Source organism: Oncorhynchus mykiss, chromosome 9 (assembly GCF_013265735.2).
Source record: "Oncorhynchus mykiss isolate Arlee chromosome 9, USDA_OmykA_1.1, whole genome shotgun sequence".
Classification (NCBI taxonomy): Eukaryota; Metazoa; Chordata; class Actinopteri; order Salmoniformes; family Salmonidae; genus Oncorhynchus; species Oncorhynchus mykiss.
This window is the reverse complement of record NC_048573.1, coordinates 20,780,087-20,807,046: the sequence shown is the minus strand read 5'-3', so window position 1 is coordinate 20,807,046 and position 26,960 is coordinate 20,780,087. Positions and strand designations below refer to the sequence as shown.

Below are 26,960 nucleotides of genomic sequence, written 5' to 3'. Positions count from 1 at the left end.
TGATGTAATTCCGTATCTGAAAATGGACGCCGGGATGATGTTTACTCGTCAATCATTTACCTTTTCCTTGTCGCATAGGCTCAACGCATGCTGAGCGTGGACAGGGGGGAGAAAATGTGAAATGTGCTCTCTCTCTCTCTCTCTCTCTCTCTCTCTCTCTCTCTCTCTCTCTCTCTCTCTCTCGCTCTCTCGCTTCCTCTCGCTCTCTCTCGCTTCCTCTCGCTCTCCCTTTCTCTCTCTCTACCCCTTCCCCCTCCTCTCCCCACTCTTTTATTTTTGCTCTCTCTCTCTTCCATTTGAATTTCTCTCAAGGTATAAAAAATGTAATCAGTATATTAATCAAAGGCTCATGTAGTCAATACATGTCAAGTTGAGGAAACATGGCCAAATGTAACTATAAATCAACATTTCTGGTCTTTCAGGTCCTTCAAATTCAAGAAGACATATGACTAGTAATACAACATTGATTCTTTATACTTTCTGAAAATGAAATGTCAAATTGGTTGGACTCATTACATCCACAGAATTTACTAATCCAATATGAATTTTATGAATACACAAATGGCTAATCGTTGACCAGAGGATACGTTTGGTTGTGAAAGATGTTGACTGGGTGCCTACATAAGCTACTTCCTGAAGTGGTCCATAGATAGATTAACTTAAGTGAGTAGATACACTTGATTTGTATTCTGTTATCATCTATAATGCAGATGGCTAGTCCTCCCCAGCAAATATGCTGGCACATGGCTAAAAACATATTATCATATACAATATATAAATGTACACTGAGTGTACAAAACATTGTGAACACCTGCTCTTTCCATGAAATACCGTGCCTTCTAAAAGTATTCATACCCCTTAACTTAGTCCACATTTGGTTGTGTTACAGTATGAATTCAAAATTGATTAAATCAATTGTTTAATCACCCATTTACAAACATTATCCATAATGACGAAATGAAAAAAAAACATGTTTTTAGAAAATGTTGCAAGTTTATTGAAAATGAAATACAGAGATATCTAATTCACACCCCTGAGTCAATATGTGTTGCAATCACTTTTGGCAGCGATTACAGCTGTGAGTCTTTCTGGGTAAGTCTCTAAGAACAATGCACACCTGGATTGTACAATATTTGCACATTATTATTTTTTAAATTCTTCAAGCTCTGTCAAGTTGATTGTTGATCATTGCTAGACAGACATAAATTGCCATAGATTTTCAAGACGATTTAAGTTAAAACTCTAACTAGGCCATTCAGGAACATTCAATGTCATCTTGGTAATGTAACGGTTTTCTTCTGCTGAAGGAGAGGAGGACCAAAATGCAGCGTGGTTAGAGTTCAACATGTTTAATCAAGACCATACACGAGAACACTACAAAATACAAAACAACAAATGTGAAAACCGAAACAGTCCTATCTGGTGCAATGACACAAAGACAGAAGACAATCACCCACAAAATACCCACAGAGTATGGCTGCCTAAATATGGTTCCCAATCAGAGACAACGATAGACAGCTGCCTCTAATTGAGAACCAATCTAGGCAACCATAGACCTACAAACTACCTAGAAAGGAAACAGCCCCATAAACATACAAAAACCCCTAGACCAGGCAAACACATAAATCCCCCATGTCACACCCTGACCTAACCAAAATAATAAAGAAAACAAAGATAACTAAGGCCAGGGCGTGACAGGTAAGCTACTCACTCTCCCAGTGTTTGTTGGAAAGCAGACTGAACCAGTTTTCCTCTAGGATTTTGCCTGTGCTTATAGCCTTATTCCGTAAATGTTTTCCCTAAAAAGCTCCCTAGTCCTTGACAATGACAAGGATACCCATAACATGATGCAGCCACCACCATGCTTGAAAATATGAAGCATGGTACTCAGTGTTGTGGTGGATTTGTCCCAAACATAACGCTTTGTATTCAGGACAAAAAGTACATTTCTTTGACACATTTTTTTTAGTATTACTTAAGAGCATTGTACCCATAACATGAGCATCTAAGAGCATTGTTGCAAACAGGATGCATGTTTTGGAATATTTTTATTCTGTACAGGCTTCCTTCTTTTCACTCTGTCATTTAGGTTGGTATTGTGGAGTAACTACAATGTAATTGATCCATCCTCAGTTTTCTCCTATCACAGCCATTAAACTCTGAATTAAACTGTTTTAGTCACCATTGACACTGTAACTGTTTTAGTCACCATTGGCCTCATGGTGAAATCCCTGAGCAGTTTCCTTCCTCTCCGGTAACTGAGTTAGGAAGGACACCTGTATCTTTGTAGTGATTGGGTGTATTGATACACCATCCAAAGTATAATGAATAACTTCACCATGCTCAAAGAGATATATATTTTTTTAAATTACCCATATACCAATAGGTGCCGTTCTTTGCGAGGCATTGGAAAACCTCCCTGGTCTTTGAGGTTGGATCTCTTTTTGAAATTCTCAGCTCGACTGAGGGACCCTACAGATAATTGTATGCGTGGGGTACAGATTTGGGGTAGTCATTCAACAATCATGTTAACCACTATTATTGAACACGGAATGAGTTAGTGAAACCTATTATGCGATTTGTTAAGCACATTTTTACTCATTAACTTATATAGGCTTGCCTTATAAAAGGGGTTGAATAGTTATTGATTAGTTCTAATTATTAAATAGTTATTGATACAAGACAGCTCGGCTTTACATACTTTTTTACATATTTACATGTATTTTTTTAAATTGACAAAATAAATTCCACTTTGACATTATAAGGTATTGTGTTTAGATCAGTGATACAAAATCTAAATGTAATCAGTTTTAGATTCAGGCTGAGAAAGCAAAGGGGTGTGAATAGTTTCTAAAAGCACTGTAGAATTGACCAGGTGAATCCAGGTGAAAGTTATGATTTCTTATTGATGTCACTTGTTAAATGCACTTCAAATCAGTGTAGATGAATTCGAGGAGACAGGTTAAATACATTGTTTTTAAGCCTTGAGACATGGATTGTGTGTGTGTGCCATTCAGAGGGTGACTGGACAAGACAAAATATTTAAGTGCCTTTGAACTGGGTATGGCAGTGTGTGCCAGGAGCACCGGTTTGTGTCAAGAACTGCAATGCTTAACAGTTTCCCGTGTGTATCAAGACTGTTCCACCACCCAAATGACATCCAGACAACTTAACACAACTGTGGGAAGCATTAGAGTCAACATGGGCCAGCATCCCTGTGGAACGCTTTTAACACCTTGTAGAGTCCCTGTCCCAATGAATTGAGGCTGTTCTGAGGGCAAAAGGGGGGAGGGGGGCATGCAACTCAATATTAGGAAGGTGTCCTTAATGTTTTGCACAGTCAGTCCATGCTAATGTCCTCCCGCAGCTATCATCTATCAGCGTACCCTCTACAACCATGACATCACTGTGTCTGCTACTACAATGTTGCCTCGTGCCCAAATAGCAACCGGATACATTTATGGTGCAGTTATTTTGACCAGGGCCCATAATAGTGCACTATTTAGGGAATAGGGTGCCATTTGTGAGTCTAATAAAGGGCAGCGAGAGATTGGAGGTGGCAGCCTGTCACATTGTCAGTAGGTTAGTTCCTCAACCGTGATCGAAGTCCAATCGTTGCTATCCAACTGCATAGACTTAGCACCACCATATCCAGTGGTTGGGGAAAAGCATGACATGTTTGACATAGGGTGAATTTGCTCTAGATGCTGATTTTGGATCAGATTCACATTTTCCCAACTAATAGTTCAAGTTAGGATTGTGGGAGGAAGATGCTGATCCTAGATCTAGACCTAGCGTCAACTTCACCCCGGATCTAGTAGGGTTAGGGTTTATTGAGGACAAAATGTACTTACTATGACTGTGATAGAGCATGTGGTTGTCTCACCGAGCAATCTTAAGATAAATGCAATAGCTGTAAGTTGCTCTGAATAAGCGTGTCTGCCAAATTACTTAAATGTAATAGGATTTTGATGGGTTGACTTACAGCAGTGGGCTTGTGCTGAGTGGCTGTTTAGCCTGCTTAGCCTGCTTCCTCAATGGATCACTACAGATTACAAGTGTAGATCCAAACTCTTAAAGAGGACAAACTTTTGAATGCAGTTGACGTTTGACTCTGCAGTGTTCTTGTCATAAGTCGTCATGGCGATTATAAACTAAGTGGGACATGGAAGTGTCTGTCAGGTCTCAGCTGAAACATCAGCTTGACAAGCACACATACACAATCCATGTCACAATTGTCTCTAAGCTTAGAAATCTTTCTTTAACCTGCCTCCTCCCCTTCATCTGCACTGATCTGAAGTGGATTTAACAAGTGACATCAATAAGGGATCACAGCTTTCACCTGGTCAGTCTGTGTCATGGGAAGAGCAGGTGTTCCTAATGTTTTGTAAACTCAGTGTATATGACAATGAAACATATGTATTTGTTAAAGAGATGCTGCCACATGGTTGGTCGTACAGTATGTAAACTCTCATAGTTAATACATTGTAGGTAAGATGACACAATATATAATTATATCTAATGCATTGCGAGTAAACCAATACATTAAAACCCCTTTCCTGCAGTCAAATGACCTAGTGGCCTCATGGGTGGAATAAACATTTATCTTTTTTAAATGCTGGAAATCCGGTGTTTCTATGTAAAATAGTTTTGTTATATTTCAGTCTTCTGTGATGTATAAAAAGTGTAATATTGGGATGCAAACTCAAAATGGAATACATTTCAACTCTATATCCGACATGGTGCGGCTGTCTTCTTCTTTGTAAGCCCATAACCATGTGTGTGAGATGTGTACTTTTGTTTCAAAGTAGATTTGTTTAAGACTTCCAAGAAACTCTCTGTGTGACCCTGATTTAGCCCACTGCAGCAAAAGTCGAAACAAACCTGACATTTCTCTAGATACAGGGCAGGCACAAACTGCCCAATAATCATATAATGTCATGTACTGCATAACGTACAGTCAAAAATGTGACATGCTGAATTTGGACACTCAATAACAACATATGCAATGATATGCTGTCTGTGAAAATAGCAAAGGACCTTCTTTACTGAGAGAAAGTACCATAACAAACCCGTGTGGTAGAGGTATGTGTGGACAGCTGTCAAGCCGGACTCACTCCCCAGATGGCTAGCTCATTACAGTCCATCGGAAACAAGGATATAAAGCGAGTGCCAGCCAGCTACCAAATCTATATCTCAGTATGCCTCAGCTATACTCCATAACATATCCCTTGGCAGCTCTGCATCATTTGTAACTCCGCTGTTGTCCAGTCTATTGTTTTCAGTGTCAGTACCAAAACATATTGGTTCTACTGCACCATTCCTCAGGCATGTCTTATGTTGTTGTTTCTGTTCATCACTTCTTTTTGGATCGTGGTATTGCAGGAAGGCTATTTTCACTTTTTATTTTATTATTGTCTTTTAGTGAGGAGCATTAATGCAAATATGGTACGTTTAAGCAATAAGGCCCGAGGGGGTGTGGTATATGGCCAATATACCACAGCTAAGGGCTGTTCATAAGCATGACTCAACGCTGAGTGCCTGGATACAGCTCTTTGCCATGGTATATTGGCCATATACTCTACCACAAACCTCAGAGGTGCCTTATTGCTATTATAAACTGGTTACCAACGTAGAGCAGTAAAAATAAATGTTTTGTCATTCTCGTAGCATGCGGTCTGATATACCACTGCTGTCAGCCAATAAGCATTCAGTGCTCGACCATCCAGTTTCTAATCATGTGTACATGTCTAAAATCTTACTGTCGGTACAGGAGAAAAAGGTTGTGTATGATATTGCGGAAGACCTAACATGAGTTTGTATGCCCTATGCACTGAGGCACAAACTTGATTTGCATGCTCAAAATCGAGTTACAAATCATGTAATTTCAAACATTGTGTACAACAATCTACCTAAGGTACTCTGATGTTTACTATTATCGCTATGATACATAATGGGGAGTTGAAATGAGTTGAGTGTTGATTGAAGGACATTTTAGATTAGATAGATAAGATTTGTTTATTAGTCACAGGCACAGGGTCGCAGATGTAATCGCAGGGCACGGTGAAGTACTTATGCTTCTAGCTCCAACAGTGCAGGTCAAATGTGGCCGGTGACACTTTGCTCCTTCAAAGCCCAATATCTTGAAAACTTGACTGCTGACATGAGTGGAGTTTTCCTTTTAAGATTAGTTTCTGTAGGTAATGGGACTCTATTGAGTTCAGTAGTGCAACTACATTTTACTAAAAGTATATGCAAACAACTTTAATCGTGTCTTTCATGGGCGGTACAGTTGGCCTTGAATTGTCCATCTTTCAGAGTTGTTGGAAAGATGGGAGATGCGACGAGTGGGTGTAATGGTTTTGGACATGTTCTTTCTGTGTAATATCTGTGAAACACCCAGGGCTGGAATTGGTTGGCAACAGGTGGGAACTTTTAAAGGAATGGGGTTCCCAAAGTGACATTTTCAGGAAGATCTGTATCCTGAGATGAATGCATACCTAAAGCACTCTCCAGCGCTCTCTTTTCTCGTCCCATATTAAAGTAACGATCTTGTTTAAGACCCCTAGCAGTTTGTAAAGAATTAAGTAAACTTATTTTCTCTCTTTCTTAGCGTAAACTTATCTTTCCATGTTACAGTGCCTGGACCTGGATAAGTTTGAGGCTGTTGACAGTGAGGGACATCTCGTGGCTAGAGCCTTGGAGCTTCTAGAAAACGATACGTACTGGGCTGGTATAGTTTTCGAAGACCTCGACCCTGCCGCCAGCCACCCCCCTCCTTACGTCAAGTACAAGATCCGCTTGGACATCGATGAGGGGGAGAGTACCAATAAGATTAAAGAAAGGTAGGCACAGTGCACAGACTCTCCACTGTCAGCCTGTTCTGTTTTAGTGCCAAAGAGAGAACTTTGGGCGACAGGGCCTGTATTCATAGTGTCTCAGAGGAGTGCTGATCCAGGATCAGGTCTCCCCGTCCATGTAATGTTATCCAAGATGACCTAAAAGGTGAAACATATCCTAGATCAGCACTCCCACTGAGACACTTTATGAATACAAGCTTAGCCTTTTTTTTGTTTTTTTTGCCAGACAATTGAAGTATCTAAAGCAAATAGAGATTTTCTTGCATATTTCTCTGCTACAGTGCCTTGCGAAAGTATTCGGCCCCCTTGAACTTTGCGACCTTTTGCCACATTTCAAGCTTCAAACATAAAGATATAAAACTGTATTTTTTGTGAAGAATCAACAACAAGTGGGACACAATCATGAAGTGGAACGACTTTTATTGGATATTTCAAACTTTTTTAACAAATCAAAAACTGAAAATTGGGCGTGCAAAATTATTCAGCCCCCTTAAGTTAATACTTTGTAGCGCCACCTTTTGCTGCGATTACAGCTGTAAGTCGCTTGGGGTATGTCTCTATCAGTTTTGCACATTGAGAGACTGACATTTTTTCCCATTCCTCCTTGCAAAACAGCTCGAGCTCAGTGAGGTTGGATGGAGAGCATTTGTGAACAGCAGTTTTCAGTTCTTTCCACAGATTCTCGATTGGATTCAGGTCTGGACTTTGACTTGGCCATTCTAACACCTGGATATGTTTATTTTTGAACCATTCCATTGTAGATTTTGCTTTATGTTTTGGATCATTGTCTTGTTGGAAGACAAAGCTCCGTCCCAGTCTCAGGTCTTTTGCAGACTCCATCAGGTTTTCTTCCAGAATGGTCCTGTATTTGGCTCCATCCATCTTCCCATCAATTTTAACCATCTTCCCTGTCCCTGCTGAAGAAAAGCAGGCCCAAACCATGATGCTGCCACCACCATGTTTGACAGTGGGGATGGTGTGTTCAGCTGTGTTGCTTTTACGCCAAACATAGCGTTTTGCATTGTTGCCAAAAAAAATGTTGGTTTCATCTGACCAGAGCACCTTCTTCCACATGTTTGGTGTGTCTCCCAGGTGGCTTGTGGCAAACTTTAAACGACACTTTTTATGGATATCTTTAAGAAATGGCTTTCTTCTTGCCACTCTTCCATAAAGGCCAGATTTGTGCAATATACGACTGATTGTTGTCCCATGGACAGAGTCTCCCACCTCAATTGTAGATCTCTGCAGTTCATCCAGAGTGATCATGGGCCTCTTGGCTGCATCTCTGATCAGTCTTCTCCTTGTATGAGCTGAAAGTTTAGAGGGACGGCCAGGTCTTGGTAGATTTGCAGTGGTCTGATACTCCTTCCATTTCAATATTATCGCTTGCAAAGTGCTCCTTGGGATGTTTAAAGCTTGGGAAATATTTTTGTATCCAAATCCGGCTTTAAACTTCTTCACAACAGTATCTCGGACCTGCCTGGTGTGTTCCTTGTTCTTCATGATGCTCTCTGCGCTTTTAACGGACCTCTGAGACTATCACAGTGCAGGTGCATTTATACGGAGACTTGATTACACACAGGTGGATTGTATTTATCATCATTAGTCATTTAGGTCAACATTGGATCATTCAGAGATCCTCACTGAACTTCTGGAGAGAGTTTGCTGCACTGAAAGTGAAGGGGCTGAATAATTTTGCACGCCCAATTTTTCAGTTTTTGATTTGTTAAAAAAGTTTGAAATATCCAATAAATGTCGTTCCACTTCATGATTGTGTCCCACTTGTTGTTGATTCTTCACAAAAAAATACAGTTTTATATCTTTATGTTTGAAGCCTGAAATGTGGCAAAAGGTCGCAAAGTTCAAGGGGGCCGAATACTTTCGCAAGGCACTGTATATCTCAGATGATTAATAGTAAGCATTCGGTGCCAATAAATTGATGATTCCATGTCACTCATGGGACAAATGTCATTACAATATGGTGTATCATATAACGGTTTCATCCATGATGTTTTCAGCCGCGGCTGTCTCTTAAACACTGACAATCATGTGATGTGTGTCCTTTCAACGTAAAGGGGATGGTCTCCCGGGGCCCGTGACTCCTTCAACAACCTGCGCTATATATGGGGAGGCTTCGCCTATCTGCAGGACATGATGGACCACGGCATTATACGGGTGCACACGAACAAATCACAGCCGCTCGGCGTGTTCGCCCAGCAAATGCCGTATCCCTGCTACGTGGACGACGTGTGAGTGCAAAAGCTTTTATCTGTCTGCCCATGATTAGAGAGGGAAGAAGGCATTAACACAATAAAAATCTACTCACTCTGGGACTTGCCACTCACCGCCATCACAGGCTTGAGTAATGGTAGTTACTAAGCCCTCACAAATGTCACTGTGGAAATGTTTTTTTTTTTCAGAAGCTACAGAGTATCTCTTCTTTTGTCTTTCGTCATTGGCTACTGCTGTCTGGCACAGCCACAACTTAGGAAAACATAGAGGAGAGAATTGTTAGTATTGCAATTCTAACATGAGCGTTTGAGGTCCATCAGGAGTTTTCAATTATGAATTTTGGCTAAGCTGAGGAAAAACAAACTCGTGTCAAGACGGAGAGACAACAAGACAGAGAAGAAGATGTCTGAGCTATTGATTTACTCAAACCACAGGCTACCCAGGTCTTGAACATTATATACCCGAGCCAGTTTTCCCAAAAGCATCTTAAGGCTAAGTTCCTCCTTAGACTCTTCATAAGAGGATCATTGAATCGAAGAGCTGTTTCCCAAAACCATTGTTACTAAAGTTGCAGTTCAAAAGGTTTGTTATTTAACGATTGCATCAGACCACTCGTAGAACAGGTTCTGTAATTGTGTCGAATTAGACGCTTCACAAGTCCTCAACTGGCAGCTTCATTAAATAGTACCCGCAAAACACCAGTCTCAACGTCAACAGTGAAGAGGCGACACCGGGATGCTGTCCTTCTACGTAGAGTTCCTCTGTCCAGAGTCTGTGTTCTTTTGTGGGTACTATTTAATGAAGCTGCCAGTTGAGGACTTGTGAGGTGTCTGTTTCTCAAACTAGACACACTAATGTTCTTGTCCTCTTGCTCAGTTGTGCACCAGGGACACCCACTCATCTTTCTATTCTGGTTAGAGCCAGGTTGCGCTCTTCTGTGAAGGGAGTAGTTCACAGCGTTGTACGAGAACTTCAATTTCTTGGCAATTTCTCGCATGGAATAGCCTTCATTCATCAGAACAAGAATAGACTGACGAGTTTTTTAAAAAAGTATTTTTTTCTGGACATTTTGAGCCAGTAATCGAACCCACAAATGCTGATGCTCCAGATACTCAACTAGTCTAAAGAAAGCCAGTTTTATTGCTTCTATAAACAGAACAACAGTTTTCAGCTGTGCTAACATAATTGCAAAAGGGTTTTCTAATGATCAATTAGCCTTTTAAAATGATAAACTTGGATTAGCTAACACAACGTGCCATTGGAACACAGGGGGTGATGGTTGCTGATAATGCGCTAATGTGCGCCTATGTATATATTCCATTTTAAAAATCAGCCGTTCCCAGCTACAATGGTCATTTACAACATTAACAATGTCTACACTGTATTTCTGATCAAATTGTTGTTATTTTAATGGACAAAATTGCTTTTCTTTCAAGAACAAGGACATTTGTAAGTGACCCCAAACTTTTGAACGGTAGTGTACCTACGGTATATATTTCAATGTTATTGAAATACTTTATTTAGTTAGAGTTAAAACACTCGTAAGCTTACGTTCCATCGCTATCGGGAAACAGGGCCCTGATGTACCTTTTAATTATTCAGGCTACATTCTTATAGTCCCTCCCTTTCATTCAATGTCATTTTTCCTCCTGGAGAAAGTACCCAATTCCCTTATGAAGCCACTGACAAAGTCCATGATATAGAGATTGATAGGGACCATTCTATTCTGTGTAAATTAGGCATTCATTAGTGTTACTGTTTTATGTCACAATACATACAGTGTCTGTATTTCGAGACAGAGAATGCACTACAGCGCTCAGTCTTAGGCAGCTACGGTTTCCTTAGAGGAAATTACTCCCATCTAAATGGATTGATCATGTATCTCAACGACATCATCGGGGGACAGATAATTACAAAGGAGATCTAAGTCCACTTGTACAACAAAGTACACTGAGTGTACAAAACATTAAGAACACCTTCTTAATATTGAGTTGCACCCCGCCCTTTTGCCTTCAGAACAGCCACAGTTCGTCGGGTCTTGGACTCTACAAGGTGTCTTCCACAGGGATGCTGGCCCATGTTCACTCCAATGCTTCCCACAGTTGTGTCAAGTTGGCTGGATGTCCTTTGGATGTTGGACCATTCTTGACACACACGGGAAACTGTTGAACGTGAAAAACCCAGCAGCGTTTCAGTTCTTGACACAAACCGGTGCTCCTGGCACCTACTACCATACGGTCAAAGGCACTTCAATCTTTTGTCTTGCCCATTCACCCACTGAATCACACACATACACAATCCATGTCTCAATTGTCTCAAGGCTTAAAAATCCTTCTTCATCTACACTGATTGAAGAGGATTTAACCATTGACATCAATAAGGGATCATAGCCATGGAAGGAGTTCCTAATGTTTTGGACATTCAGTCCCAAGTGCACTAAATAGTGACTAGGGTGCAAAGCAGACGCAATGATTCAGGACACAGATATTTCCTGCATTAGAAATCACTCTACCTAAGACCAATGATTTAATTAACAAGTTGTTTACAGCACTAGAGCATATAGCCTAACAACCGTCATGGGAACATACCCTTCTTATGATACAGTAGTATGACCAGGGCTAGAGGGAGTGGAGACTAGAGTCATGTTACGAGGATGTTACGATTGTAGATCAGACCTGGGTTCAAATGGTATTTGCTTTCTGTCAGATACTTCCGCTGCAATTGATTGTGTGTGCTTGGAGCAATGGAACCAATATAATAGTCCCGTAAGTGCAAACTCTGTCCACGTGGTTGACTTAGAACTCAAGAGAATTCATGTTTAACCTATGTATGTTTTTAGATGCAGTAGGCCTAGTGTGGCTGGTGGCATTGATTAGAGCACATATATTTCGAATTCTTTATCTGTGCTTTATCAAGCTTGCCTGATTCAATGTAACCCCTGGAAAAGTCCAGTGTGAATCCCACCCATCTGGCACTCCAGGTCGGCCCAATCAAGCTCAAAATGTTCATGCCAAATACTATTTGAACCCAGGTCTGGTTAGAAATGTGTTATTTTTAATTATGGTAAGTTACTCCGTATGGTTGCCTTGGAAACATATGGTTAAAGACAACATTAGTGCTAGTCGGACAGAGAGCACATTGGCAGAGTCAGTAATGTCTTTATTGATTTGTCATCAACATCTGGACTAGCAATTGAATCTCCATGAAAAAACGTCTCTCTTTAGCCGGATAATCAGCTTGGTTGGTCGCACAAACCACATAACATTCTGTTGAATCTTCAAAAAAGACCTTGATTGGATATAGGGTCGACTAGCTTTATACAATGAACAAGGTATTACAACAACCGACATAGAAACATGATTAGCTGTTTGCAAAAATCGAATCTATCTGAATACTTGTAAATGAAGGTTAAACAGCGTTGTTAGCAGCGGCGTAACAGCGTTGTTACCTGTGGTGCCTTTATGACCGTCGTTACTTGCTGAATATCAAACTGATTGCGGTCCACTTTTACGGTTTCTGAGTATTAGCTCGTTTCAACAAACGCGTATATCACAGAGGTGGTTTGGTGAGCCACACTTGTGTGAGTAGTAATCTTGACCCAGACCTGAAGATCTTATACCTTGTTTGTTTAACACAATCTCATAGCGAAGACCTGGGTTCAAATCCCAGTTGGTCACATAGACACTATGGTGACACACAACAGTAAACTCAGTTGGCTTTATCCCGTGATGACCTGTTGGTGAGCGGGTGAAAGATCATCTTGCATATCCATTGTGGTTTGCTGTAGGCCTGTATTTTTAAGAATGGTCCCCTCACCCTCTCTCATGGCACAATGGAAACCATCCCTTTTATGTTCATTATTTGCCAGCGAATGTTGCAAACGAGCTCAAATGAGACAATCAAAGTGCTTATTTCCTAATGCTGCCCTCCTGCCTGGGTTCCCTCTCCGTGAAACAAAGGAATAATAACCATGGAAGATGAATGGAGGCTATAAAACACCACAAGACCCTTGGTCCCTCTGCCATTTACTCTTTCCCCTGCCTAGACATTTGGGGGTTTCCCCTAAATTATTAACACTTGAAAACCGTTATTTAGTTCATAAATAATTGAGAGTGGGACTGCAGAGAAAAGGAAGATGCAGGGAAGCGTGAGAGAAAAGACCCTTTGAGGTGATTATTGTGATCTCAAAATGTGTCACTGCCGCTGCAGCCAAAAGTGGGAGGAAGAGCATTGTGCATTCAGATGTTCCCGTTTTTTAACCGGCTGGAGACATTTTTCAGTTTAGAAAAGAGCAAAATGCCTAATCTGACTTTAAAATGCAATTTCAAAACCAGAGAATTCTCAGTACTTTTTACACAACTTATTATCAATTGAAAGGATGTGCACTTTAACTGTGCGAAACAAATCAAATTTATGGATTAAGGTCCTAAATTACATACACTTGACACAGTAATGTAGAGTGCTTTATTCAAGCTTTAGTCCATTTAATGCCCTTGTTTGAGTTGATAATAACACACTTTCACTTTACCTGCATATTTTAGACTGCAGATAGCATCCCAAAGGTGATTTTATGAACAGTTCTTGCAATATTGATTTGATTTATCATGCTTTGTTCCATTTTTCATATTATAGAGGGTGAGCCTTGCACTTTCCTTTAAACATTGAGCTATGCATTTCAATCATTGCAGCTCTTTCTCAGGGATATTCTTAATCAGAAGAGTACATTCCGATTGGACACACATGGACACCTCCTTTCAACGTGGACCATTGAGTGATAGTTGATTGCCCCGTAGATCAATGAGATCAGATTATTTAACCACTCAAAAACGGGAGATAGGTATCACTACACTAAAAGCACAACCAACATGATGAAATAATCCTGTGGTTAAAGTTTCACCAAAACAACAGTTTACGTGAATGAATTTTTGCAAATCCAATGCATTTTACATTTAGATTCCACGTCACAGAGCTGCACATTGACGAATTATGCTGAAACGGCGTTGATTCAACTATTTTTTCCCCAGTGGCTTTTCTTTTCCTCCATTGCACCTCTAATATATTATTAGACAGGGGTTGACCTACAGTATTGACCCAGTGGCTCTCATGAAACAAAGACCCATAGAGATACCACTGTGTTTCCAGCAGGTTTACCCTCTCTCCTTCCTCAGTGTATTTCTCTCCCACTCCAGTACCTATTTACAGTACAAAGTCAGCTGCTGCAGATCTGTTGGTTCTTCAACGAAAGAGCCGACCCCCTTTTTTTTTTTTTGCATTTTCAAACTGTATTTGTCACATTCCCACACCGACCGTGCGATGAAGGCTGAGGATAAGAGTTCAGGCTCCTCGGCATTTAAGGGCGGGATAAGACACGGCAAACGAGTCTCTGCTGCGCTCGAATCAGAGAATCCATTTTTTTGTAACTCAATGCTGTTCCATATCAATAGTCGTTTAACAATGCCATCTTGATATTGTATCAGAACTTAATTACAATAACATGTACATAGAACTTGGATACTGCACGGGACAGGTTCCTATGAGGCTTTTGAAATTGTTTACGGCATAGGCATATGAGTATTGTGACTCCACTATCCAGCGGTATTACTTTGCAAACGGGAAAAAGGATGTGTTATCAGCAAATACGAGAGACAAATACATCAACGATACAGCCCCTTTGTGCCTTTTTTGCACAACAATAAAGACACCAAATTGACTTTCAAACAGTAGATACTTTTGAGAATCACCACGTCTGCAAACATAAATGTTTGTAGCGGCAGCTAAAATTATCTCTGAAACATACCAACCAACTAACCCTTGGATGACCCCCCCTCCCCCCCTTTCAGTGGCAAGAACATATTTAACATAATTACACTTTTCTCTGGGGTTTCTCTGCCCATATCACTTGATTTACTAAGAACCCCGAGTCTCCCAACTCCCCTAAATTTAAGTCACGGCGGCGATGTTACTCGGGCCCTGTAACATGCACCCAGTAGAGGACTTATATTATTTAAGCATCCTCAAATCGATCAGCAATGTATTATTCAGGAGCATCTGGTGGCAAGGTTGTCAGTGTCAAACGTGGTGTGCATGACTGATCTACTCTATGGTGACAAGGAGTTAACGGTCGCAGGTTGGCAACCATTAAAGGGGCAATCGGGAATTTGGTACGTCAATGTTTGAATCCCAGATTGACCCTTTTTAAAGAGATATTACAACATAATAAGGACTCTGTAATAATGGGATTACTATTCAATCTGATGCAACTGTTAGCTGAGGCACGATCTTGTTTGTTTGTTTGTAAAAAAAAAAAATTCAAATAGGCACATTTTACAGAAAAAGACATGATCTACTAAACAAACCGAGCAAGTAGAAAAAGCGTAAATAAATAACAGAATAAAATGAAACAAAAATAAACCAAACTAAGACACAAAGTGGTCTAATCAGGGATCAGATTACAAAAGTCATTATGAAGACAAGGGGCTTCTTTAGATTTAACTCGTTTAAAAGATGTCTTGTACAATGTAACCTCATTCAAAAAGGTTACACACAGAGGGGTCGTTTTTAATGTATGAAATATTTTTCCATAATAATTCAACATTCCTGTCCTCCATTGGGAAACAAAATCTGACATGATTATATTAAAGTGGCTATAATAAGATCATTTTATGTCATCTAGTATTGAAATGCCTCCCAGATAGGGTTTAGAGAGCTGCCATGTAAAGAAAAGATGTGATTAAAGTCAAAAAGAGATTGAAAACACAACCACTGTTTTCTTTTTCCCCTTTCATTTCTTTACTTTAAGCTCTTAAGCAGACCTGAGTTGACATTAGACATGTTATTTAAATTCCACACACACACATTCCAAGTTCAACTTTTTTGACACTCCGATTCTGTTTCAGTTGCTCCTAGAAACTTGGTGGTGTTAACTTGAACCCTTCTTGTGGCTTACACTGCTTCCTGTGAAAGTGATACATCCCACGAGAGAACAGGAAGTGACCTCGAAGCCAGGTCGCTCCCATTCAAGCACTCGCATTACTGAATTTTCTCTGTCACAAGGGCTGTCTCTACATTGCGAAGTAGAGGACAAGGTACACCGTTATTCCCCTCTGACTCCCTAATTGGTACTACTGAGAGACAGCGTTTGGTTGATGTCTTTCAAAGCTAGGCAAAACTCCAAGTTCTCTCCACAAATGGTTAGAAAAGTCTATTTTGTGGTGCTTGCATTCTGGCATATGGTAGTGAAGGGGGCAGGTGAGGCATTTATAAAAGGCACTTCTCTTATAAATGGAAAATCCTAGCGGATCACGCCGTAATTTGCAATTAATATGATACATTGGCCCGTGATAATCATATAAACTTTTATAGTGTTTTTAACATCTCTGGGTAGCCACTACCCATGTTTCTATGCTCACATATGCCTCTACTTACTCAGCTAGGTTTGGAGAAAATCTTTAGGTGCTGGAAAGAGGGAAAAAAAACTGTCTGCTCCTGCTTTCCTCGTGAAAATGGTCCTTATTGTCAGGGGCGAATGACCAATTAAGGGAAGTAGGCTTTTGTGCCGGCCCATTTTCATTTGGCCGAGTCTCAGAAGTCCCGTAACAAATCACTCGCCCAAAAGTTAGCCGAGAAATTAGCCCAGTGTAAATGCATCGGGAATGTACTTTTATTAAATCTTAATGTTTATTAGCTTGAAAGTGGGACACCGTTCTACCTATTACGGTATATAGAGTTCCTTTATCCTGCTTGCCACACCGTGATAAACTGGTGCTTCGTTGGCATTCTAAGGATTGTATTTATGGTCGGTAAGCACAATTGATATGTGAAATCTTTACTTTGTCAAAGGCTCAATCCATTTGATATATCTTCTTCACTGTCTAATAGAGCAATGGCAGCACTTTATTATATTGGGGCCGTACAATATATTGACATGGCACTATGAAACGTGTTTGAAGTTTATTGGGATGAATCTTATCCTGGGGGCAGAGCTGAGCGATTTCCACTAGATGGGCCAGATGCAAAGTCAAAATTGCCTATATATCGTAACAATCCAATGAAAACAATAAATTTTTTGGTCATTTAAGGTTAGGGTTAGCAGTGTGGTTAGGGTTAAGGTAATGGTTAGGCTTAAAATCCGATTTTGAGACTTTGTGGCTGTGCCAGCTAGTGACTATCCTGCAGAGCTGCCTCCAGTACATGAGTCATCCCAATAAATACCACCAACATGCTTTAATACTGTCTGATTCTATTGTAACATCATCAAATGATCCATCATGCTGAGTATGGCTGGTGGTTCTAGATGGTTAGATAAAGCTGATGCACAAGGTTTATGAAGGCTAGTGCAATGTAAAATCCCCTTATAATAGAGCTGAATCTATAAACGTATTGGACCCTTGATTAAAAACTCCCAGAGTGTGTCTATCTTAATGGATCATCCGTTGGGACGATGACATTTACTGCATCAACAGAACTTATTTTCTCTCTCGGTCTTCTAAGGGGCAAGGGTCCGTTCACTGGATGAAAAATGAGGTGTTCAGACAAAGTGTTATCCTAAACTGTGTTGAATTTCTCAAAATGACTATAGGCCATTTTAACAATAGAACAATGGTTGCCAAGGCTCCCTGTTCAGTACATTATTATGCTTAGCTATGATAGTACGACAAGATTAAAACAACGTGCGAAAGACTATATTAGTCCATTAAACTAAGTGCTGATTCTGAACTCAAGATACACATTGATTTGAAGACGAGATTGATTTTGTTTTTGTTAGTTGTTCAACATGCCTCATTCAGCCCATCTCTGAAAACCTGGTTGTGAGAGCTCTGTCTTTACTTAAGGAGTGGGATTTATACAACAGATGATCAATAAATAATGCATTAACTCGCTTCTTGCTGCATTGCCTTCCCTTATCGAAACCTGGGCTTGTCGATATCAGCGGCGTAGCTGTGTCGTGACCTCTGTGATTGCCTCCCTTGCCTTCCCTTTGCACCCACCAGCTTCCTCGCGAGTATCGGAACCATGCTTCCCATGTACCTGGTGCTGGCCTTCATGTACACCGTCTGCATGACCATCAAGGGCCTCGTCCTGGAGAAGGAGCTCAGGCTCAAGGAGGTTCAGCGGGCCGTTGGAGTTCAGAACGGTGCCATTTGGTTCGCGTGGTTCACCGAGAACTTTGTCCTGCTCATGGTCCCATGCGCATTTATAAGTGTCATGGTTAAGGTCAGTACTGAGAATGATGACTACTTTCAAATAACAAAGCACAATATCACTTGGTTACTAAAATAAACCGATGTGGAGTAACAGATTCCACCGGTTGTTAGCGCTCATTGACTGTCCTTGAGCTTGTACAGCATATTGTTTCCTGATGGTCCTACTTAGTGTGCAAAGGAATACAGAAGAAGATTATCATGCAAGTTATATAAACTTTACCTAATGAGTCAATTAAACACATCCGCGTTGGTGTAATTGCATTATAGGCACAGTGCCGTTTGAAGTGCTATATTGTTTAAAGAGAAGTGACGAGAAAACATTGTTTAATTTAAGAGAAGTATGTACATTAATCAGAGTAAGTGTCCATATTAGGACAGCGTGCAGGTGCACAACATTTTGTTATACAGGATCTAAAAGATATTTGATTTGTAAAGTGGTTGTGCCTTGTTCTTTGTTACTCTTGCTCCTGTTAATTCTGGGATAACTAATGCCAATAATATTTTTTTTTGTAAACAAATCAGGCATGACCTCTCTCAATTTTCACTGTGTCATGCTAATTGATTGAGCTTGGTACTAAAATCGTAATTTCCCTACTTTAAAATCAGCCTTGTTGTAAATCATATGCCTGTATTTCCTGCGATTGCATCGCCTTCTTTGCACGCTGTTCAAGCATGTACTAAATGATGTGTATCATCGATGTGACACAACTTCCCTAGTGACACTCCGGAGAGTCATACTGGTGCGACTAGATGAAAGACAGTATTCCACCCATCGAGACAGTCTTTGGATAAAACGTCTGTCATTGAGAATGGATCCATTAGGAGAAGCTATATACAAAAAAAAATGTCCATCCGTTATGCTGTGCACTTACAGAATCCAAGCAATTTTGGATGCGTACCGGAATATCACATTAGACATTATGGCTGACTCGATATGGCCTCTGAGTGACTCTCTATAATCATGTAGGACAGTAGGAACACTGTGTTTAATGTTGTACAATGGTCCTGTATGCTGCCAAATACATACAGTATGTCCTCTTGATAACTTTAAAATGCTGCATCAAATCGGCCTGTGTTACATACAGCTTTCACCTAGTCATTACTGAACGGCGTCACTCTTAAAGCTGTTGATGGGAGACACATGAGCTGCTGCTCTTTAGCTTTAAATGTACATCACTCTTCTGTGTCATTGATCCTGCCGTGTGTAATGAAGTGGCCTATCTGTTCAATTGATCCCCCGTCCATGGACTAATGTGCGTCTAAGCTAAATTATAGAACCATTATCACAATGGGGTGGCCATTTTGTTTGCTCATCACCACACAAACACGTTTGCATTGTTTGTATCTGCCTCGAAAAGGTACTGCGCTCTTTTCAGCCTCCGAATTCATATGCATGGTTAAATTAAAAAGAAAAGGATAGTATATAATGCAGATCAGCTAATACATTTTTTGCAGTTTAATTGGAAAATACTCCTGGTAAATAAAATTGATATTTGAACAGCTGGGCAATATGTAATTTCCCCATCACCCTAATGTGTTTGCCAGCCATCAGCAATTTGTAAACATTAATAACAATAAATTGAGTTAGTTGGGTGCCTTGGAGGAACCACTGGGCATGATGTGTATTCAAATCATAGAGATCAGTTATTATTATGATGATATTTTCATGGCCATTTTGTATATCCGGGAATCCGAAGGAAATTATTTGACTGCTGTGTCTGGACTAGGCATGACTGCCACAAGTTTGGTCATCAACACCTGAATTTCCCCTCTTCTTTTCCAATTGCCATTCCACTCCAGGGGATGTCAAAATGCTAATTCCCCTCCTGTCTAGAGTTATTCATCTGAGTTTATTAATATTGTTGGCCCAAACACTGTGGCCTTTCTTTGCTTCCCACTCAAAGAAAAAAAAACAAGATGAAAGCATTCGTTAGGTAAATCAACAGATTGATTTGGTTCTTCACAGACCATGTTCCCTAATGGAAATATGACTTTAGTGGTGATCAACATATTCTACCTCTATATGACCTCATAATGTACTTACTGCCCACTGGGCGAAAACTGGTTGAATTAACATTGTTTCCACTTAATTTCAACCACAAATTGTAATGTGATGACGTTGAATCATGGTGGAAAACTGATTGAAATTTTAAAAAGTCATCATCGTTAGGGAATTTAGTATTTTTTCCCCCAACTTTTAACCTAAATACAATGACATGGTGAAATGTTTTGTTGAATATACATTGAATTCACGTTAGTTGACAACTCAACCGAAAGTAAATCAAAAATAGATGTTGTACTGATGTCTGTGTCCAGTGGGTGAAGGTTGTTTCAGCGTCTGTGGATAACATTCATACTTTCTTTGAGAGTCTGCCACATGCGCTTGTACACCTCAAAACTACTGTATGTTGACACAGAACTTTGCAGAAAATGAATGAGGTCAAAACATTGGAAATCCATATCTCAGGCCACTTGAATGCGATCACCACCAGTGAAGTCTATTTGCTCTAACATCTATCAAGTTTATTGCTGGAAATCAAGTTGTAGTTACATAATACACACACTGGGATTTTACCGCGACAATAGCACAGTAGAAAATCTCAATCAGCATCCAGATGTGACTGGGCCGTGTACACCCTACCCGCTGTCCGACCCCTCCCCCCCTTAGGTTCCTCCGCTCGCTGGCGCGCTCTCTGCCCCTATACATGACCCTGGCCTGGATCTACTCGGTGGCCATGATCGTGAAGGGCATCGTTATGGAGAAGGAGGCACGTTTGAAGGAGACGGTGAGGATGATGGGGCTGAGGAGCTCCACCTACTGGCTGAGCTGGGCCGTGTCCAGCGTGCTGCCGCTGGCTGTCAGTGCGTTCCTCCTCACCCTCATCCTCAAGGTGATTCAACACTGATTCCACTCTGATTCAGGGAGACCTTTGACCACTTCTTGAAGGTCTGTGGACAATGGGCACCAACTCATTCTCATTTCAAGGCTAAGATTACCAATGGCTGGACAAGAAGGAACTGATAAGGCATATTGTAATATTAGCATGAAGTAAACAATTAATAAACAATCATTAGAAGTGCTGTAATACCAAACAGCAGAATTAGGCAGTGTTTCTTATCAATTTAGATGAGGCTGTTAGCTTGGCTACCACTGCTTGTAACAAACCAGTGGTTTATCAATACTCCTAATGACAGTCTTCAGTGGGTTTGGGTTTGTTCAATGGACATTGTAATGAAGTGTAATCAAAGAGTTAAGTTGCTCTAGTGAACAGACCTCCAAGACTGGGAAAGGGTCTCCTTTTAATGCAGCTAAGCAGAGTGACGCCACTATAGGGGTTATATTACAACTAACAATGGACTAACAATTTAAAGGCTCACTCCTTTATTAGAAAAACAACAAAAATGGCAGCAAGTGGATTGCTGTTGGGATGGAGCTGGGGAACCACTTTCAAATCCATAGAGGGAGTTATGGATGCAAGTGACCGTCCATTAAGTCAACGTGATATTAAATCATATTTTGATACTACGGTATGTTAGAAGTACAACAGGTGATACATTAGTGGTCTTCATAAGACACTATCAACACCTGGTGAGTCACTCTGCCTACTGCTTATCGAATCCTCAACAATGAGTCATTTTAATCAAAAGCTTCATTTTTGTTCTGCTTTGTGCTCTCTTCACAAATAATAACTTAATCGCCACAATCAGTGATGTTTTTTTTTTGTTGTAAGATGCCTGCTAGACGCAAGAAATGGTTAAGGCTCAAACATCCATTGGCAATCAATACTCCCAAAGTGCTAACTAGGGTAGTTTCGTGGCTACCAATGGCCCTGTTCGAAATATATCCTTCCTTTATACTTCCTTGAAGTAAACACAGATCAAAAATGTTTCGATTGATGAAAGTAAAACCCTGATAATGTAGGATAATTTTTTACGTGAGATATTATTATTTTTTCTAAATCACAGTTCTGTAGCTCGAAAATATGGTGAATTAGTTGTTTGGAATTGTAATGGTAATTGATCATCTACCTACAATAGCCTTGCTTTCACCTATCACTCATCACTTACAGATCTCTGAATATCTCATGAAAATGAGGAAGGAAGCATTTCGAACAGGGCCACAGTGTTGTTTTCCCCCTCTTGTCCCTTTTATTATCCCTTCCTTTCCAACCCTCTCCCGGTGCAGTATGGGAAGGTGCTGCAGTACAGCGACCCCTCAGTGATCTTCGTCTTCCTGCTGGTCTTCTGCGTGGCCACCATAATGGAGTGTTTCTTCATCAGCGTCTTCTTCTCCAAGGCCAACCTGGCGGCGGCGTGCGGAGGCCTCATCTACTTCGTCCTCTACCTGCCGCACCTCCTCTGCTATGCCTGGAGGGACGTCATGGGGTTCCAGGTCAAAATCGCTGTGGTGAGTGGACCTATGGAACTACTGTACCTTCTACCACAGGTCCATAATGGACAGCAGAGACCCAGTGGGTGTTTATTAGGGTCTGGATTGTATTGGATTGAAAACTGTATTGAAAACTCAGTGAGTGATTCTGTTATGGTATTGAAGAGAGATGAAGTTTGTACTTTGACCTAGAGAGTTGTGGGGTTCAGGCTTGGAAACAGACTGTCAATACCAGGCATAATCCCAGCTTTAATAGCAGACCTGATTCAATAAATGAACTGATCATCAAACCTGTGGTGAGTTGATCAATTCAGTTGTGTTGGAACAAAAGCCTGCACACCCTGTGGTTCTCCAAGACCAATGTGAATCTAAACAAGTATGAGATGTGGGTTACTGAAATTAACACACTATCTCACTCACTCACTCACACACACACACACACACACGCACACGCCTAGTACGGATGCTGGGATAATGTCCATACACTGTGCAATCCCCATGACCTGAACAATAGAACCTTTGCTCTGACACACAAGAATAATTTGAATTATAAACGAGTCACTTATGACATCCCTATGTGACCTGTAACCATTATTCTCTCAACCTTTTAACTCTACCAGTGTATCGTCAGATCTATATGGCTACTTCAATAACCTTAACCTTAATAATAATGTTGTTGTATTTGTGGTTCCATTTGATCCAAATATTTATTGATATCTCTCACCTTTTCACATTAGGTTCATGTGTTTTGGAATGTATCCCATTGACCTTATCCCATAAACAAGATGCAATTTGCAATACTTCTGTCGGTTTTCTGTGATCTCTAAGTTGGAAACGTTGATTTCCTCTGACATCGTGAACTTCTGGTTTTCTAATATCGAGTCGTGTTTTTCATTTCCTATACGGGTGCAGTTATTGAGCTTTTAAGGTTTACTTCAAATGGGGATATTACTTTTCCGACTCTCTGCCAGAAGTACAAGCACTCAGTCATTTAACTCAAGACTTTATGATACACATACTTGAGAAAGCGGATAAGTGCGACTGAATAAACCCATTGGGTAGTTTATATGGGATTCTGTCCTTTGGAATAAAAAAGAAAAGAAAATCAGCATATACAATGGGGCAAAAAAGTTTTCAGTCAGCCACCAATTGTGCAAGTTCTCCCACTTAAAAAGAAGAGAGGCCTGTAATTTTCATCATAGGTACATTTCAACTATGACAGACAAAATGAGGGGGAAAAAATCCAGAAAATCAAATTGTAGGATTTTTAATGATTTGCAAATTATGGAGGAAAATAAGTATTTGGTCACCTACAAACAAGCCAGATTTCTGGCTCTCACAGACCTGTAACTTCTTCTTTAAGAGGCTCCTCTGTCCTCCACTCGTTACCTGTATTAATGGCACCTGTTTGAACTTGTTATCAGTATAAAAGACACCTGTCCACAACCTCAAACAGTCACACTCCAAACGCCACTATGGCCAAGACCTAAAAGCTGTCAAAGGACACCAGAAACAAAATTGTAGACCTGCACCAGGCTGGGAAGACTGAATCTGCAATAGGTAAGCAGCTTGGTTTGAAGAAATCAACTGTGGGAGCAATTATTAGGAAATGGAAGACATACAAGACCACTGATAATCTCCCTCGATCTGGGGCTCCACGCAAGATCTCACCCCGTGGGGTCAAAATGATCACAAGAACGGTGAGCAAAAATCCCAGAACCACATGGGGGGACCTAGTGAATGACCTGCAGAGAGCTGGGACCAAAGTAACAAAGCCTACCATCAGTAACACACTACGCCGCCAGGGACTCAAATCCTGCAGTGCCAGACGTGTCCCCCTGGTTTGCAAATGAATTCATAAAAAATCCTACAATGTGATTTTCTGGATTTTCTTTTCTCATTTTGTCTGTCATAGTTGAAGTGTACCTATGATGAAAATATACAGGCCTCTCATCTTTTTAAGTGGGAGAACTTGCACAATTGGTGGCTGACTAAATACTTTTTTGCCCCACTGTACATGCTCAACTTTGATTGTAGCGTTTCTGACTGACCTTTATGTTCTGCGTATTATCATTTGTCCTGGAGCCGCCCGTTCTGCAGATACACACGCAGCAATTCTTAATCTTCATTGCAGTGAGGCCTAGACACATCTTTCGAGTAGAACCATGTTTCCTTGTTTATCAAAATTGAAATATTAAGCCGCGGCCTGAAAATATATCTTACTTTGGCACCTGACAATGCTTTGTGTGTTTTCTACACTACATGACCAAAAGTATGTGGACACCTGCTTGTCAAACATCCTCATTCCAAAATCATGGGCATTAATATGGAGTTGGTTCCCCCTTTGCTGTTATAACAGTCTCCACTCTTCTGGGAAGGCTTTCCACTAGATGTTGGAACATTTCTGCAGGGATTTGCTTCCATTCGGCCACAAGAGCGTTAGTGAGGTCGGGAACTGATGTTGGGCGATTAGGCCTGGCTCGCAGTCGCCGTTCCAATTCATCCCAAAGGCGTTCGATGGGGTTGAGGTCATGGCTCTGTGCACGCTTGTCAAGTTCTTCCACACCGGTCTCCACAAACCATTTCTGTACGGACCTCGCTTTGTGCATGGGGCATTGTCATGCTTAAACAGGAAAGAGCCTTCCCCAAACTGTTGCACAGAATCTTGGGGCAGGTAGCATTTTCCTGGCATCTGCCAAACCCAGATTAGTCTGTCAGACTGCCAGGTAGTGAAGTGGGATTCATCACTCCAGAGAACGCGTTTCAGCTGCTCCAGTGTCCAATGGCGGCGAGCTTTACACCACTCCAGCCAACGCTTGGCATTGCGCATGATGATCTTAGGCTTGTGTGCGGCTGCTTGGCCATGGAAACCCGTTTCATGAAGCTCCCGATGAACAGTTCTTGTGCTTCCAGAAAACACAAAGTGTCACAGCAATTTGGTACTTGGTAGTGAGTGTTGAAACCGAGGACAGACTATTTTTATGAGCTATGTGCTTCAGCCCTTGGCAGTCCCGTTCTGCGAGCTTGTGGCCTACCACTTCGCGGCTGAGCCGTTGTTGCTCCTAGACGTTTCCCCTTCACAATAACAGCACTTACAGTTGACTGGTGCAGTTCTAACAGGAAAGACATTTGACGAACTGACTTGTTGGAAAGGTGGCATCCTATGACAGTGCCACTTTGAAAGTCACTGAGCACTTCAGTAAGGCCATTCTACTGCCAATGTTTGTCTATGGAGATTGAATGGCTGTGTGCTCGATTTTTATACACCTGTCAGCAACATGTTTGGTTGAATTATGCGAGTCCACTAATTTGAAGGGGTGTCCACATACTTTTGTATATATAGTGTATATTTCAATGCTGGTATGCACTACTTCCTTTAAACCCAGCATTCAAACAAGTAATGCCAACACAATGGAACAAATTGATCTCATCTGAGAGTAGTTTGTGTGCTAAGTAGTCAGGGTTTTTATTGTGTTCTTGTGAGGAAAAGTTGCCAGTTCTCCTTATGGCATCTCCACTTTTCTGCCTAAGTGTGTTTCATATATATTGTATCATGAGGGGAGAAAGAACACTGCTTTACAGAACTATTTTATTCCGTGCACTCTTCCTCAGCCAAAGTGCTTTTGTGGAGTTGTGCCCTTGGCATTGAGATGTCCTTCCTCTGCTCCCCCTGCTTAGACAGAAGACTACTCCTTTCATTTGCATGAACAGTGTTCCTCTGACCACGTTGACTTACAGTCCATCCCTATAGTTTATTTATTAGACTGTATGGATGTTTTTTCCCTTCCCAACATAGAGGAAGGTACATTGTTCCCAGGCGCGCACACACACGCACACACACACGCACGCACACACACACGCGCACACACACGCACACACACACACACACACACACACACACACACACACACAACACCCGCTCAGTATTGTGCGTGCGTATTGTCTTTGATATCATATCCATACCACTGCATTTGAATAATGAAAAATATTGTATATTTTAATGTGAGTGTTGTGACTCAAGGATTTTTCCTGAGCAAAGGTATTGTCTGTGTGTGTGATGTCACAGGGACAAGCAATAAGATAGCACAAATACAAAATCCAATTATCTCTCCAGCATCCAGTTTTTTTTCTTCTTCCTTTGATTCACCTTCTCCACAAACAAATGAAGGATCCTCCTCCTCTCAGATGTAAATGCGTTGTTTGTCATCTGTGAGAGCTCTCGAACAGAGCTAGTAGCTTTTTCCTTCTTTCCGCTGGCTGGGTGCTTGTTGTGGC

General features: G+C 41.0%; 1 protein-coding gene across 3 annotated transcripts in view; it reads left to right on the top strand.

The window, feature by feature from the left end:
- LOC110531729 (phospholipid-transporting ATPase ABCA1) overlaps positions 1 to 26,960 on the top strand; it is a 227,524-nt gene that overhangs the window by 53,719 nt on the left and 146,845 nt on the right. For all 3 annotated transcript variants that reach the window (XM_021615071.2, XM_021615074.2, XM_021615072.2), the window contains exons 13-16: positions 6,640 to 6,845; positions 8,936 to 9,109; positions 18,083 to 18,305; positions 22,482 to 22,703. In XM_021615071.2, the coding sequence (XP_021470746.2) occupies positions 6,640 to 6,845; positions 8,936 to 9,109; positions 18,083 to 18,305; positions 22,482 to 22,703 (825 nt within the window). The remainder of the gene's footprint in view (positions 1 to 6,639; positions 6,846 to 8,935; positions 9,110 to 18,082; positions 18,306 to 22,481; positions 22,704 to 26,960) is intronic.